General features: G+C 38.1%; 3 protein-coding genes across 3 annotated transcripts in view; 1 reads left to right on the top strand and 2 right to left on the bottom strand.

Moving 5' to 3' along the window:
* The window catches only part of LOC144636029 (inositol-pentakisphosphate 2-kinase-like), a 171069-nt gene that overhangs the window by 99720 nt on the left and 58501 nt on the right, over positions 1–12848 (top strand). The window lies entirely within an intron of this gene.
* The window catches only part of LOC144637140 (uncharacterized), a 45861-nt gene continuing 38400 nt past the window's right edge, over positions 5388–12848 (bottom strand). Inside the window, exon 7 of the mRNA XM_078496284.1 lies at positions 5388–6075. Coding sequence (XP_078352410.1) covers positions 5557–6075 — 519 coding nt within the window. The 3' untranslated portion in view covers positions 5388–5556. The remainder of the gene's footprint in view (positions 6076–12848) is intronic.
* On the bottom strand, positions 6191–11745 carry LOC144635576 (uncharacterized). Its single transcript, XM_078494668.1, has 5 exons — positions 11679–11745; positions 10804–11093; positions 8679–8793; positions 7747–7786; positions 6191–6323 (listed from the first exon to the last, which is right to left on the bottom strand). Exons 1-5 carry the CDS (start codon positions 11743–11745, stop codon positions 6191–6193), a joined length of 645 nt encoding a protein of 214 aa, XP_078350794.1.

Genomic DNA, 12848 nt, shown 5'->3' with positions numbered 1-12848 from the left:
CGCGGATGGCGCGGATGGAAACGGATTGCAATTGAAAACGTTAGGCAAACGTTTTCAATTGTTCCCGCGTCTTCAAAAATCGATTTTTATAGCCGTAGCTTGATTTCTATCCACAAGGTATATCTTCCTTTAGATGTTCAAAGATACTGTTTTTTATGGGTTGGTTGCCTCCACTATTTAGAACAGTTGACCAAAATCTGCGAAATCCCCGTGACATAGTCCCTTTAAGTGAATATCTTTTCAGCCAATCAGAGGAGTTCATCTGATGACAGCTTACGACTCCATTAGTTATAATTAGAAAAGTGGTTACTCGATCGTTTTTAAGTCATAAGCATTCGTTTTCGTCAATTGACAGTCCTTTAAAAAACATTTTAAGATTGTTGATGAAGGTTTTTAACATCAATACGAGTTTTTAAGCTATTAATTTAACATGCAAGGGCATTTTTCTTGGATGCAAAATATTCCTGCTGACGTCTTGTGCCCAAGAATACTGAGTCAACCCCATTATTCAGCACTATCAGTGGCCATAAAAGTTAAGGAAGGATCATATTCTCCCAACTAGTGCCATACTAAAGGCAAAGAGACCAGTAAAGAGAATTTTTGTGTTGACGCTGGCTGCCCCGAATAGCCAAATGTATAATACATTTTTAATAAGTCATGGGAAATGTGTTCCTCTTTATTTAATTTATTATTTATTAAAAGTTGACGTTAACTAACACGCATATCACATATCTGCATTAGCCCGAAATACTGAGCCGTATTTTGTCACTTTATGGCAATTTTGATGATCTCATATTCTCACCGCAAAAATTCTATCCTAAGAATTCTTCAGAAGTGGTTTGCTATAAATAATGGCAAAGATTTATTTCCAAAAAGAAATATACTGTGCACAAGAGAGACCGCACCTTTGAAAATAAGTAGTATTCTTCATCTATATGTAGGTTAAACGTCTTACAAATTCTCTACCGTTTTTACGATGTTATATCTTAAATCATAATTGTGAGGAATTTCGAACAAAAAGCTACAAATGACGATTATAGCGTGAAAAATCTTGGCAACGTTTTTTCCTGTTGCTATGGAAAACATATTCTTCAAATGTTCTAATATATTTAATAATTTCGATAATTTGGGCGGGCATCACAACAATCCTCAAATAGTTAGACAAAATACGACAGTTACTTATATCAAAATTGCAAAAAGAAACAATATCTTGAGAAAAAATATGTGTAAAAAAATTGTTAATTCCTCACCTAGAAGCTTTATGTTTATTTTCCTGTTTGACATGCAATCGATCCATAAATTTCAGCAAGTCAATATTTGTAAAGCCACCTGCAAGAAGTGGTTAATTTTGGTCACGTTCACTTTTTTTTCTTAAGCCCATCAAAATATATCGTCGACGAATTCTTTTACGTTTTTACCTTATTTTAACATTTTGATGACTGTAGTCAAAACTCCATATTTTTCAATTGTTATTTAATAGAGTGATCTCTAATATGATGTTGGAATATCAACTTCTGCATGACAACTTCAGCATTATGTTTATTGCAGGAAGTAATGTTCCTAACTACTCTCTTGTAAATGTACAATACTTATTTTTTTGCTGAGTTAACTCTAGATGCAGGTTAAAAAACTCACAAATTCTTAACCGTTCTTGTGAGGAAACACGAACAATAAGCTGCAAATACTGATTATAGCGTGAAAAACAGTCGACAACTTTTTTCCTGTTGTTATAAAAACATATTCTGCATAGGTTATTGTATAATTAATAATTGCGATTTGGACGGGCGTCACCACAATCCTCAAATAGCGAGAAGACAAAATACGACAGTTACTTAAAAATTGCAAAAAGGAACCATTTCGGGAAAAAGATGTAAAAATGTGTTAATGTCCAACCAGAAGCTGTTTGTTTTCCTTTTGACATGCACTCGATCCAAAAATTTCAGCAAGTCAATATTTGTAAAGCCACCTGCAAGAAGTAGTTAATTTTGGTCACGTTCATTTTTTTCTTAATCCCAGCAAAGTATATCGTCGACGAATTCTTTTACGTTTTTACCTTAAGCTAACATTTTGACTGCAGTCAAAACTCCTTATTTTTCATTGTTGTTTAATAGCGTGATCTCTATTGTGATGTTGGAATATCAACTTCTGCATGACAACTTCAACATTATGTCTATTGCAGGAAGTGTGATGTTCCTAACTGCTCTCTTGTAAATCACGATACTTATTTTTTGCTGAGTTAAAGGGCTTATGCTCGAAACGCCAGCTTTCCAAATTCCGTACGGCGGTTAATCTACTTTTATCAGCTTCAAGTGCAAAAAAGAATTTTCCGGATCGAGAGGTCTGGGCTGGAGCTTTGTGTCGCGGTCATTGTTATGTGTTCTTGAGCAAAACACTTTATCTGTCACTGTCACAGTGCCTCTCTACACCCCGGAGTATAAACCGGCACCGAAGAGTTGATGAAGCACTGTCGGTTATAGTGTTGAGAACCACTGGCAGTGTTTTTTCTCAGTTGTTATAGAAAACACGCATTTGCTCATGCACGTTCCAATATAATTGGTGTTTGGACGGGTATCAATACAATCCTTAAATAGCGAGGAACATACACAAAACACAACAGATACTAACAGAAAAATTTCAAAAGGAAACCATATCGTGAGAAAAATGTGTTTATGTCCAATTTAATTTCCTTTTGGGACGCTAAGAAGTTAATATTTGCATATTCAGAAGTTAATATTTGCATAGCCACCTGTTAAAAGAAGTTCAGGCTACGCTTAGTTTATTTTTTTGTTGTCAGCCTGGCAAAATCGGGTGTGGGAAGAATGCGAGTCGAGGAATTGCGAGCGGTTTCGAAAGTATGTGTCAGCGTCCACCCATGGGCAATAAGGAGATGCTAAATTAATCAATCAGAGCGCGCGCTTCACTTAAGTTGTGCTACAATTTCTATTATGCAGAGCATTACGCGGGTTCTCCCCCACATTTCCTGGGATAATACCCTGTATGTTTTTTTCAATGTAATCTTTCAATGATTGTTATGAAAAAAAAAACGGCCACACCTGTGGCTAAAATAGCCCAAAATGGGAACGTTTGACAGCAATAGGCTTTATGCATGTTTACAGCAGTTGCTCAATATTATCCATAAGCCTTTTTTCCTTAGCGCTCTTCTCAAACTTCTGGCATGTTCATTTCCAAGTGGTTGCTCTTTTATATTTGCTGCAACTCTTTAATGATAATGCACCTATCAATGTTAAGCCCGAGGGAGGGGGGGGGGGGGTCGGGCATGGGGTGGGGATTTTGACATTTTCTATAAAAGAAAATGTATGTGGTGTCTTTAAGATGTATGTGGTGTCTTTATGTATGTGGTGTCTTTAAAAAAGGGAAAAAGTCCGATCCTTCCAACTACAGACCCATATCTCTAACCTGCATAGCATCGAAAATCCTCGAACATATTGTACACAGCCATGTGATGAAACATTTTGATCATTATAACATACTATCAGACTGTCAGCATGGCTTCAGATCAAAAAGATCTACAGAACTTCAATTAATACTTACTATTCATGACATTGCAAGTTCTCTACAACAAAACAAATCTATTCATGCTGCTGTGTTAGACTTTTCGAAAGCCTTTGATAAAGTTCCACACCAACGCTTACTAATGAAGCTGGAGCGTTACGGTATCCATGGTAACCTTTTGTCCTGGATGGAATCCTTTCTCACTAAGAGGGTACAAACTGTCATCTGTGAGGGTGCAACATCTACCTCCTCCCCAGTGACCTCGGGTGTACCACAAGGGTCAGTATTAGGCCCACTGTTGTTCCTAACGTACATAAACGACCTGCCAAACGGTCTAACCTCTACAGTTAAGCTGTTTGCCGATGACACCCTTTTATACGGTGTGGTGGTTGAGGACTCAGATTGCGACAATCTCCAAGACGACCTCAATAAATTAGAAATCTGGCAAAACGAGTGGCAAATGGAATTTAACCCTTCTAAATGCAACATCATCTGCATTTCAAATAAGCAAAGTCCTCCTCAACGGTCATATACTTTCTGTGGGTCCAAACTTGAGCAAGTTGACTCTGCATCGTACCTAGGAATTACTGTTAACAGTAAACTAAAGTGGTCTGAACATATCTCATCTATCTCAAGCAAGGCAAGTCGGTCCTTGGGGCTGATCAAGAGAAATCTCTGGAACTGCCCCAGGAAAGTACGCGAAACGGCCTATACCAGCATCGTCCGACCCAAATTGGAGTACGCAAGTGCCTCGTGGGACCCACACCACAAAAAAGACATTTCAACCCTGGAGAGAGTTCAAAGAAAAGCTGCCCGTTTTTGCCTTCAAAACTTCAACAAAACAGCTAGCGTGACAGACATGTTATCTGATTTGAAATGGGACACGCTAGAGACAAGACGAAAGAAAAACAGACTGACTCTAATGTACAAACTTAGTCATAACCTAGTAGACATAACTACGGAAAATCACTTAATACCAAACAGTGAAAAAAGAACACGCAATAGCCATGCTTTTAAGTATAGCATGCCAAAAGTTTCTAAGGACGTTTTTAAGTTTTCTTTTTTTCCTAGATCAATAACAGAATGGAACTTACTGCCAGCTGACTTAGTTAATTGCAAGTCATTATCGAATTTTAAATTAAATTTAGGGAAGCATGTAAACAAGTAAATTGTAACTAAGTATTTTTATATCTTATTTATACATGTACATTTTGTTTTTGTTATTTTGTACTCTTATAGTTGATGTGATGTCTTAAACGATGTTATCAACTTAATAAATGTAGAATGTAGAAAATGGCAAATTCCCCACCCCCGGGACAAAATAATTGGTCAAAATCCCCACCCGGGAGCAATGAAAGATGGTCAGATGTCCTTCAAACCTTGTTGCAGGGGATCATATATGACCAAAATCCCTACCCTGGGGACATCACGTACGATCAAAATCCCTACCCTGGGGACCTACCTCACGATCAAATTCCCGTGGTTAGCCCGACCTTCCCCCCCCCCCCCCCACTCGGGCTTAACATTGATAGGTGCATAAAGTGTCAAGTTTTCACTTCGCAAACAGGATTTTAGGGGTGGAATTTGCTAGTTAAAGGCATATATGAACAAAGACCAAACAAATCGTAAAAGGTACTACTTTACTTTTAAATTTGTAGCATAGGTAATATAACTAAACTGAAGTTTCAAAATTTCAGCAAATGAATGTTTACCCACATAAAACACGACTGGCTGACTCACCAACAAGTGAACTAAAACTACTTGGCTATTTAACGTGGCGAGCGGATCAACAACCGAAGCAAGATAAAATGGTACATGTATATACTTATTTGCGAAATCAAAAAGCGGTTCTTCCATTATTATTCGTTCGCGTCAACACTAACAATCAAATTCACGAATTAATTACTAGTTATTTTTAACTTGTGCAATAAAAATTAACGAGTGTTTCGGTATTATTTTGTGTCCTTAGCTACAATTATCTATTAAAAGTCACATCCGAAATGGTTTCAAGGCTGTTTGTTTGAATGTTCATTGCTTCCCTTGTCATTGCACCAAGATATATCCCATGGCTTTGATGTGTTTGTCACCATTATCTGTTGTGCGCGTTGCTTCGTTTCCACACGTGTTGGAGTCTTCGTATTTTCCGCCTGTACCAAAACCGATTCTGGAATCACAGCTGCCGCAGTCATTCTGATTGTTACCAACGAGACCGATTCTTGCTTTAGAATAGAGATAGTCAGTACCCACAGCATTGAACCCTTCCTTGTTACAGTAGGTCTGTAAGGAGGCCTGTGAACCAATCAGCGTCTTCCACGTGTTACGGCCCAGTGAGGTGGCGCGGTATTGCCCGTAAGCGATCAGTGAGTACAGAGAGTTGGCCTGCTTGTTGATGACAATGAAGTTGAGCTGTTGACCGATCTTCATACCAAGACAAATCTTGGAGAAGGATGTGTTCCAGTAGGTCGGTAACTTGGTCTCTTGTGAATCAAACCCAGTCTCCCCTCCAGGAAGGTTGTACGCATTTTTATCACTCCAGTACGCCGAGTTATAATGAAAGGTTTTCTGAAAAAAAAATAAGAAAATTCATTTATATCTAAATATTTGAACAAACGTCTGCATGGTTATCTTATTTCCGAAATCAGGATTCTGCGCCATTAGTAAGGATGACCAGTAATAGTCATACCTTGTTGCCGTCAATCTTCATGACAGGCGTCCATCCCCCATCTCCACATCCAAAATCTCCAAAGTGACAGAGAACGGAAGTTAGTTTTGAGTCAACGCGGAGAGTAACCAGCTGGCTCGCGCTCGACCTGTAAAATATTAAAAAAAATTAAAACGAGAGCCAGTGCATTGATTAATTTTAGGTTTTTATAATGGGTACGTCTTCAAAGTAGTGATATTGTATGGAGTAATCAAAACAATGACACAGAAAAACGATTTGAAAAGATTTGGAGTTATACCACATGCTAAATAGTGCTGTTGAAAATTATTATTTCATTCAAATTTTTGTTATCATCGTATTCCTCGTCAGTTCGTTTTTTTTAGTTGGAAGAGTGCGCTAAAGCCCTGAAATTATATTCTAGCGAATTATGCCAGTTACAGGTTAATAAACAGACCCTATGTGCAGTGAAAAACGTTTTAATAATAATAACATTTATAGTGCGCAAATTTCATAAAATGTTCAAATGCGCGTTACAAGATTAAAAACGGAATAAAAAGCTAAAAACTAAAATTACAATTAAGAGTAAATTTACAATGAATTTAAAAAAAGGCGAACAAACCATTGTGAATTTATTTTTTTATGCTGATTATAGCAAACATCCTTAAGACGGCGTGGTGTTTGTTATCAAGTACATTTATAGTACGTTAGCACTGCACAGTGTATAACCTGAGAGAACTTTTATCAAGTGTGTTCTGTTTTATTAGCAGTTCTCTTAGGGCACATCGTACTTGGTATGGCAGATCAAAAATAAGGCAAATTTCCCTTATTCTCTAATTGCTTGGTACAGATTAGTAAGTCTACTAACGAAAAACCAAGAAAACGAGATACTAAAACAAGAAGCAAATGCATACAAACAATGAATGAAAAATGCCGAAAATAGCATTTTCAAGTATCTATATTTCAATTTTTTTCAGTGGTGGGGGCAAGCCCGCTTATCGTGCGAAATATATTTATAAATTGAGACCACTATGTCATTAAGTAATAATGCAATCTTGACAACATTCTAGATTTTATGTTTTGCACACTAATAGGGCACATGCAAACCGTGTGACATACGTAAACCTCGGACTGAGTGAAGTAACTGCTTCGTGGTTTTTGCTGTATTGAACCCTGCCTTTCAAGTCAAAGCGGATAGTTAATTCTTAACCGCCCGATTTTAAGCTTCTCAAGCTTCTTTGTTCAATTCTTTTCTGAACGTCCGTAGTTAAGATCCCTTTTCCAAAGCTTTTTAAACCTCCTTAGTAAAGACCGTATTTTTTAATGCTTTCCTAGATTTTCCTAGTTAACCTCTCAAGTTGCAAATAAAAGATAATTTATATAAAAAATAAGTGATTGAAATAATAATAATGTAGTGAATTTCTTTCCATTTCCGAATTTTAAGTATTCATTAAAGTTTGTCCTCTTGGAAATGGTCGTAATTGAAATGTATGGTACAAAGGGCTAATGGATTATTGTTCTAAAGAGCTACCTGTAAATGGGATCATGCAGATAAATCCACGAAAATGACTTACTTGTAAGCGTCATACGCTTTCTTGCAAGAGACTGCGACATCTGCAAGTTTAGAATTGTTAAGGTTTCCCTACACGTGGGGACAAGACGCAGGAACATGTTGCAGCAACATGTAGCAGCGACTGAATCACCTGTTGTTCACACCGAGGGGACATGTAGCAGCAACAAAATCAAAATGTGTACACACACAAGTAACTGTAGCGGAGACATGCCCTAGGGACATGTCGCAGCGACACATCCCCTCTTGTGTGCTGATAATTTTTGGCACGTGTAACACGAATTCCTGCAACATTTTGTCCGAAGTTCAACGAGTTGAATTCCGTGCAACATGTCGCAGGGACAAAACAGCTTCAAAGTTCGTGTTGCGCGTGCCAAAAATAATCAGCACAGACGAGGGGACGTGCATGTCGCTGCGACATGACCCTGGAACATGTCCCTGCTACATTTTCTTGTGGGTGTACACATTGTGATTTTGGTGCTGCTGCATGTCTCCGCCACACGTCCCCTCAGTGTGAACAACACATGATTTTGTCCCTGCGACATGTCCCCACATGTGCGGTGACCAGTTTATGAGCGATTGTTGCTATAAGGAGTTCATTTCCTTCTACTCGGTAAAAAATGTAACCTGAATACTTTGCGGTAATACACTTCTTCTTCGATCAGCACTCTCAGATTTTATCTAAACGTTTTTAAAACGGTGTTTAAGAGCGCGTACAAGAAATGGGGCATTTATAACAAACAAACTTGAAAAACAAACGTCATGGAAAACAAACATGGACACCGGGAAATATGTTACATCAAGACTAGAGAATATTCTCTTGATCAAGAATATATAGAAACTAACGGCATGAACGGGGAGAATAACGCGTACGTCTACGTAGAAGTCGTGTCAGTCTTCTAGAATTTGATTTAAATGATTGTTAATTCAATGTACCTTTCTCGCAGTATTCTCCAGTGAAACCCTTTTGGCAAAGGCATTCAAACGTGTCATGTTTGTAGTTCGGTAGACAGGTTCCTCCGTTTTGACACGGCGAGGAAGAACAAGGCGACTGTTGTAAGAAGAAATAATTGATCATTGAAACAATGCTTGGCATAGTTATTTAGTAAATAACTATGACACAACTATAAACTATAACTATAACTTTATTGTATTAAATTCATTGTTTTGCTTAAATTGTTACTGTATACTGATAATATCGTTATATCGGGGAAGATTTTACGTTCGGTCCGCTAAATTCTCAGCGTTATTTAGTACATAAACCCCTTCAGGCGGCTGGTATATTGGAGGATAATGCCCGAGGCTGAAAGATTGTCGAAAATTGAACAGTTGGCCGAGAGGCGAAGCTTCGACGGCAACTGTGAAATTTTAAGGACAATCTTTCAGCCCAGGGTATTATCCTCCAATATACCAGCAAGTCAGAAAGGGGTTTATTTATTTTATAACCCTCCGATTAATTTCTACAACACGCTTTATCGCCAGTAAATTTATAGGAAAAACCTACGTAATAAACCCGACTTAACTGTGGTTGATAATAGTTGAAAACTGCGTAGCGTCTTTTATGCTAGAAATAATTGTTAATGTTCCAAAATGACGCTAAATGGCGGTATAAAACTGCTCCGACGTTTCGGCAATACTGCCTTCTTCAGGGTGGCACGAAGAAATAACGAGTCCGTTATTTGTAGTCGTGTGCCGTTTTGAAAATGTTTTGAAAATGTGCCAGGAACATTTTCAAAACATTTTCAAAACGGCACACGACTACAAATAACGGACTCGTTATTTCTTCGTGCCACCCTGAAGAAGGCAGTATTGCCGAAACGTCGGAGCAGTTTTATACCGCTATTTAGCGTCATTTTGGAACATTAACAATTATTTGTAACTGTGGTTGAAACAAATGTAAGCTGATTGGTTTACGTGATTTTTTAACTCTGTGATAAGGTAACTTTTTTTGTTTGTTTTGTGCTTGCCTACAAGATCGGGTGACGGATATCAAATCGGACGGGGTATATTCGCTGAAACCCGTCGTCCGATTTTGTACCACGTGATGCATTTTGTCCAGTGAGCGCGCGCAAAAAATAATGAGTGGGTTATAAGGTGTATTATTATTCATTCAAAATATTTCTGTGTTTCTGATTGGCTTTCGATCCCCGGCTAATTCCAGCTATTCGGCTAGCGCTGACCAAATTTGGAAGAAATTCCAATTATTGGATCGCAACCGTCCAATATCAAAAATTATTGGATCGCAACCTCGTTCCCAAGAACCGCTGACGTCACGCGACTGAACGGCTTTGCTGCCGAGCAGGTTGAAAGCGCGAAAATTATAATGGCCGCTAGATTTGAGCATTACGAAGAGGTAAAATTTAAAGTTATTAGAAGACAAGGAAAGTCAAAACACGGAAAAAGCAACGAAGGGGAGTCGATCGATTTTGAAAGCGTATCTTCAAGAGGAAAAGATCTCTGATCCAGCCACAGCGGAGGACTTGGAGCGGTTTTACGAAAATTCTACGTCGAAGTAAGCAAGAACGATGGAAACCTGTACTCGAAAACATCGCTTTGTGTCATCAGATTTAGCTTCAATAGACACTTCAAGCAAGTGCTAAATATCGACATTATAAAGGACAAGAAATTTAATGAAGGTAACCGAGTTTTTGAAGTTTAAATCAAATTTCAAAGGGAACGTTGTTGTGTATTTGTGTACTTTGCCTACTGTCAAAACCCTATTAAATTCATTTTGTGCATTTGGAGCTCTGGAAATATTTTGAATGAATAATAAAACAATTATTGAATTCGGCTTTCGTATGATATGAAGAATTATATGCAGATCTCGGAGGGTGTTATCCGCCTCAGCCTTCGGCTTCGGCGGATAACACCCTCCTCGATCTGCATAATTCTTCATATCATACTCAGCCTCATCCAATAATTGCTAATTAGCAGCAAGGCATCAAAGCATAACTCACAGAAGAAAAAAAATGATGTTTGTGGGGAAAAACTGGCTTGAATTTGATTGCTTTTATTCGTAGTTATTATAAGTGATATTAACGTATCAGAAAACAGACCCTACCATAATGGAAAGGTGATGCGAATTTTTGTTTTCTTTAAAGTCATTGGTGTTTCTGTACTTGTCAGAAGACAGCAACTCACACCAAAGCTTTCCATCAGCTCCTTTGGAGGCGGCCAGGTTCACAGAAGAGCAAAAAGGATTGTGGAGGCATTTCAAGGTACAATCAAAGTCGTCATAGGCGGTAAATGTTCCAACTCGAGTCAAATTCAAATAATGAAATTCGTCCACTAAAAACAGACGCCATCTAAACGTCTCAGAAGAGGCACTCTCGTGTTCCAAATTGATTCCTTCTATGGTGATAACAATAATAATAACAATTAAAAAAATATATCAATTATAAAAATAACAATAATTAAAAATAACAATTAAAAAAATATATCATAATTTTTTAGCTAAGCATGTGTTACATGAATTTCGGCCCATAACTAGATGTTTTATTACAGAGGTCACGGATATGGTTTGGTTTGGTATGGATAGAACTCAAATTATAGTGGAAGATCTATCGGCTGGGTTCACACGCCCGGAGTTTGGGAGGCCATGCATTCAAATCCCGTCAGGGACTATTAAGCCAGGATATGATGAACATTTCGTCTTTCTCAAGTTTTCACTACCGAGCTTAAAACTTATCATCTTTCTTAACTTTAATTTTTCACCATAAATAACCGTTCTATGCTATTTTAATAACGTTTGCCTTTTTACACTGAAAAGCTGACAAAGTACAAATTCAGAAGACTTTTCTACGCCTCGAACTTTGCGCCGGGGCGAGAAATTTAAGCCAACATCGAATATAAGATTTATAAGCTACAAAGCGCAAAAGCAAACTTGACACCTAAACGACAAAGATGGTCTTACACAACAAATAGAACAGAACTTACCTTGAGTTTCCTCCAAGATTAGAGTAAAAGCAAGGAATAAAATGGGCCAGATGAAAAGAGAGAACATGGTAAAAGCAAATTTTAAGCGTGGGAAACATCCTTATGTCCAACGACAAGCTCTTGTGAACAACACTCAAAATTTTTAAGTAGATAACCGTACCAATAAATAATTTCCGCGTTGGTTTTATCCAATCAGAGACGTTCATTTGACAGTGAGTGGCATATAAGTGGGTGCTAGTTCGTTTAAAATCATCTGTTAAAGGAGTTCGAACTCAATAAGGGACCGGTCATTATTTATCGCCTGGGGGGAGCGGAGAATTTTGGGATAAACATGGTGAAATTTAGGTGATCCCCCCTTTAAACGTTATTCCATGAAGTGATCACCCCTCATTACTATTGTTAGCTTTCTTGTCCCCCCCCCCCCCCCCCCCGCCGATGTCTTCGCACCCATATTCAGTTACCAGTTATGGAGCTCTGGCAAAAATATCTTCTGCCAAACCAACACTCCACGGAATTGAAGTTTTTTAACAGCATTGCCGACAGATTTACGAGTCTGTGTTTCGTCGCAAGTAATCTGGGTTCAGGAACTAGCTGCTTGAACAATAGCAAATGCGATTGGCGCTAAACTTGATAAGTTAGAGGAGCTGTCAAACAAAGAGAATAATTTTCTAAAGAGTGAGAAATTTAATAAGTTCATTTAAGGCATAATAAAGAGTTACATTCGAAGGCGATGAGTTCGCCTATTTAGAAAAAACACAAAGACGAATCACTGCGCTGCACGCGGAACCTCAGTCCGCTCCTACAGGTTTACAAAAGCGCGGATCGACCCCCAGGAGAGGCGACAAATGCTTCATGTTAAACAAACATGCTATTTCAAAATGTTTCAGTTATCATTATGGTTCAAAATTTAGAATTCACCTGTCATGTTCAAAGATGAATATAAGCTAAGCACGTTTTAAAGGATAAATATAGACGTCTTAACACAAAACGTTCTCGATATAAATTGAAATGTGCACATTCCCCGGTATGACAGTTTCCGTTTTATAGATAAAGTTGTGTTAGAACAAATTGAGACCGCAAATGCAATCATCTCCCAGTAGAAAAGGCGCGTTTATTTTGTATGCTCCAAACAGATTTGAGTGGTCCTGCATCGGAATCCTTCCAAAATCT

This window comes from Oculina patagonica, chromosome 13 (genome assembly GCF_052425735.1).
Source record: "Oculina patagonica isolate OP01 chromosome 13, crgOcupat, whole genome shotgun sequence".
Lineage (NCBI taxonomy): Eukaryota > Metazoa > Cnidaria > Anthozoa > Scleractinia > Oculinidae > Oculina > Oculina patagonica.
The sequence above is the reverse complement of the archived record's forward strand: the minus strand, read 5'-3'. Positions and strand labels throughout refer to the sequence as shown.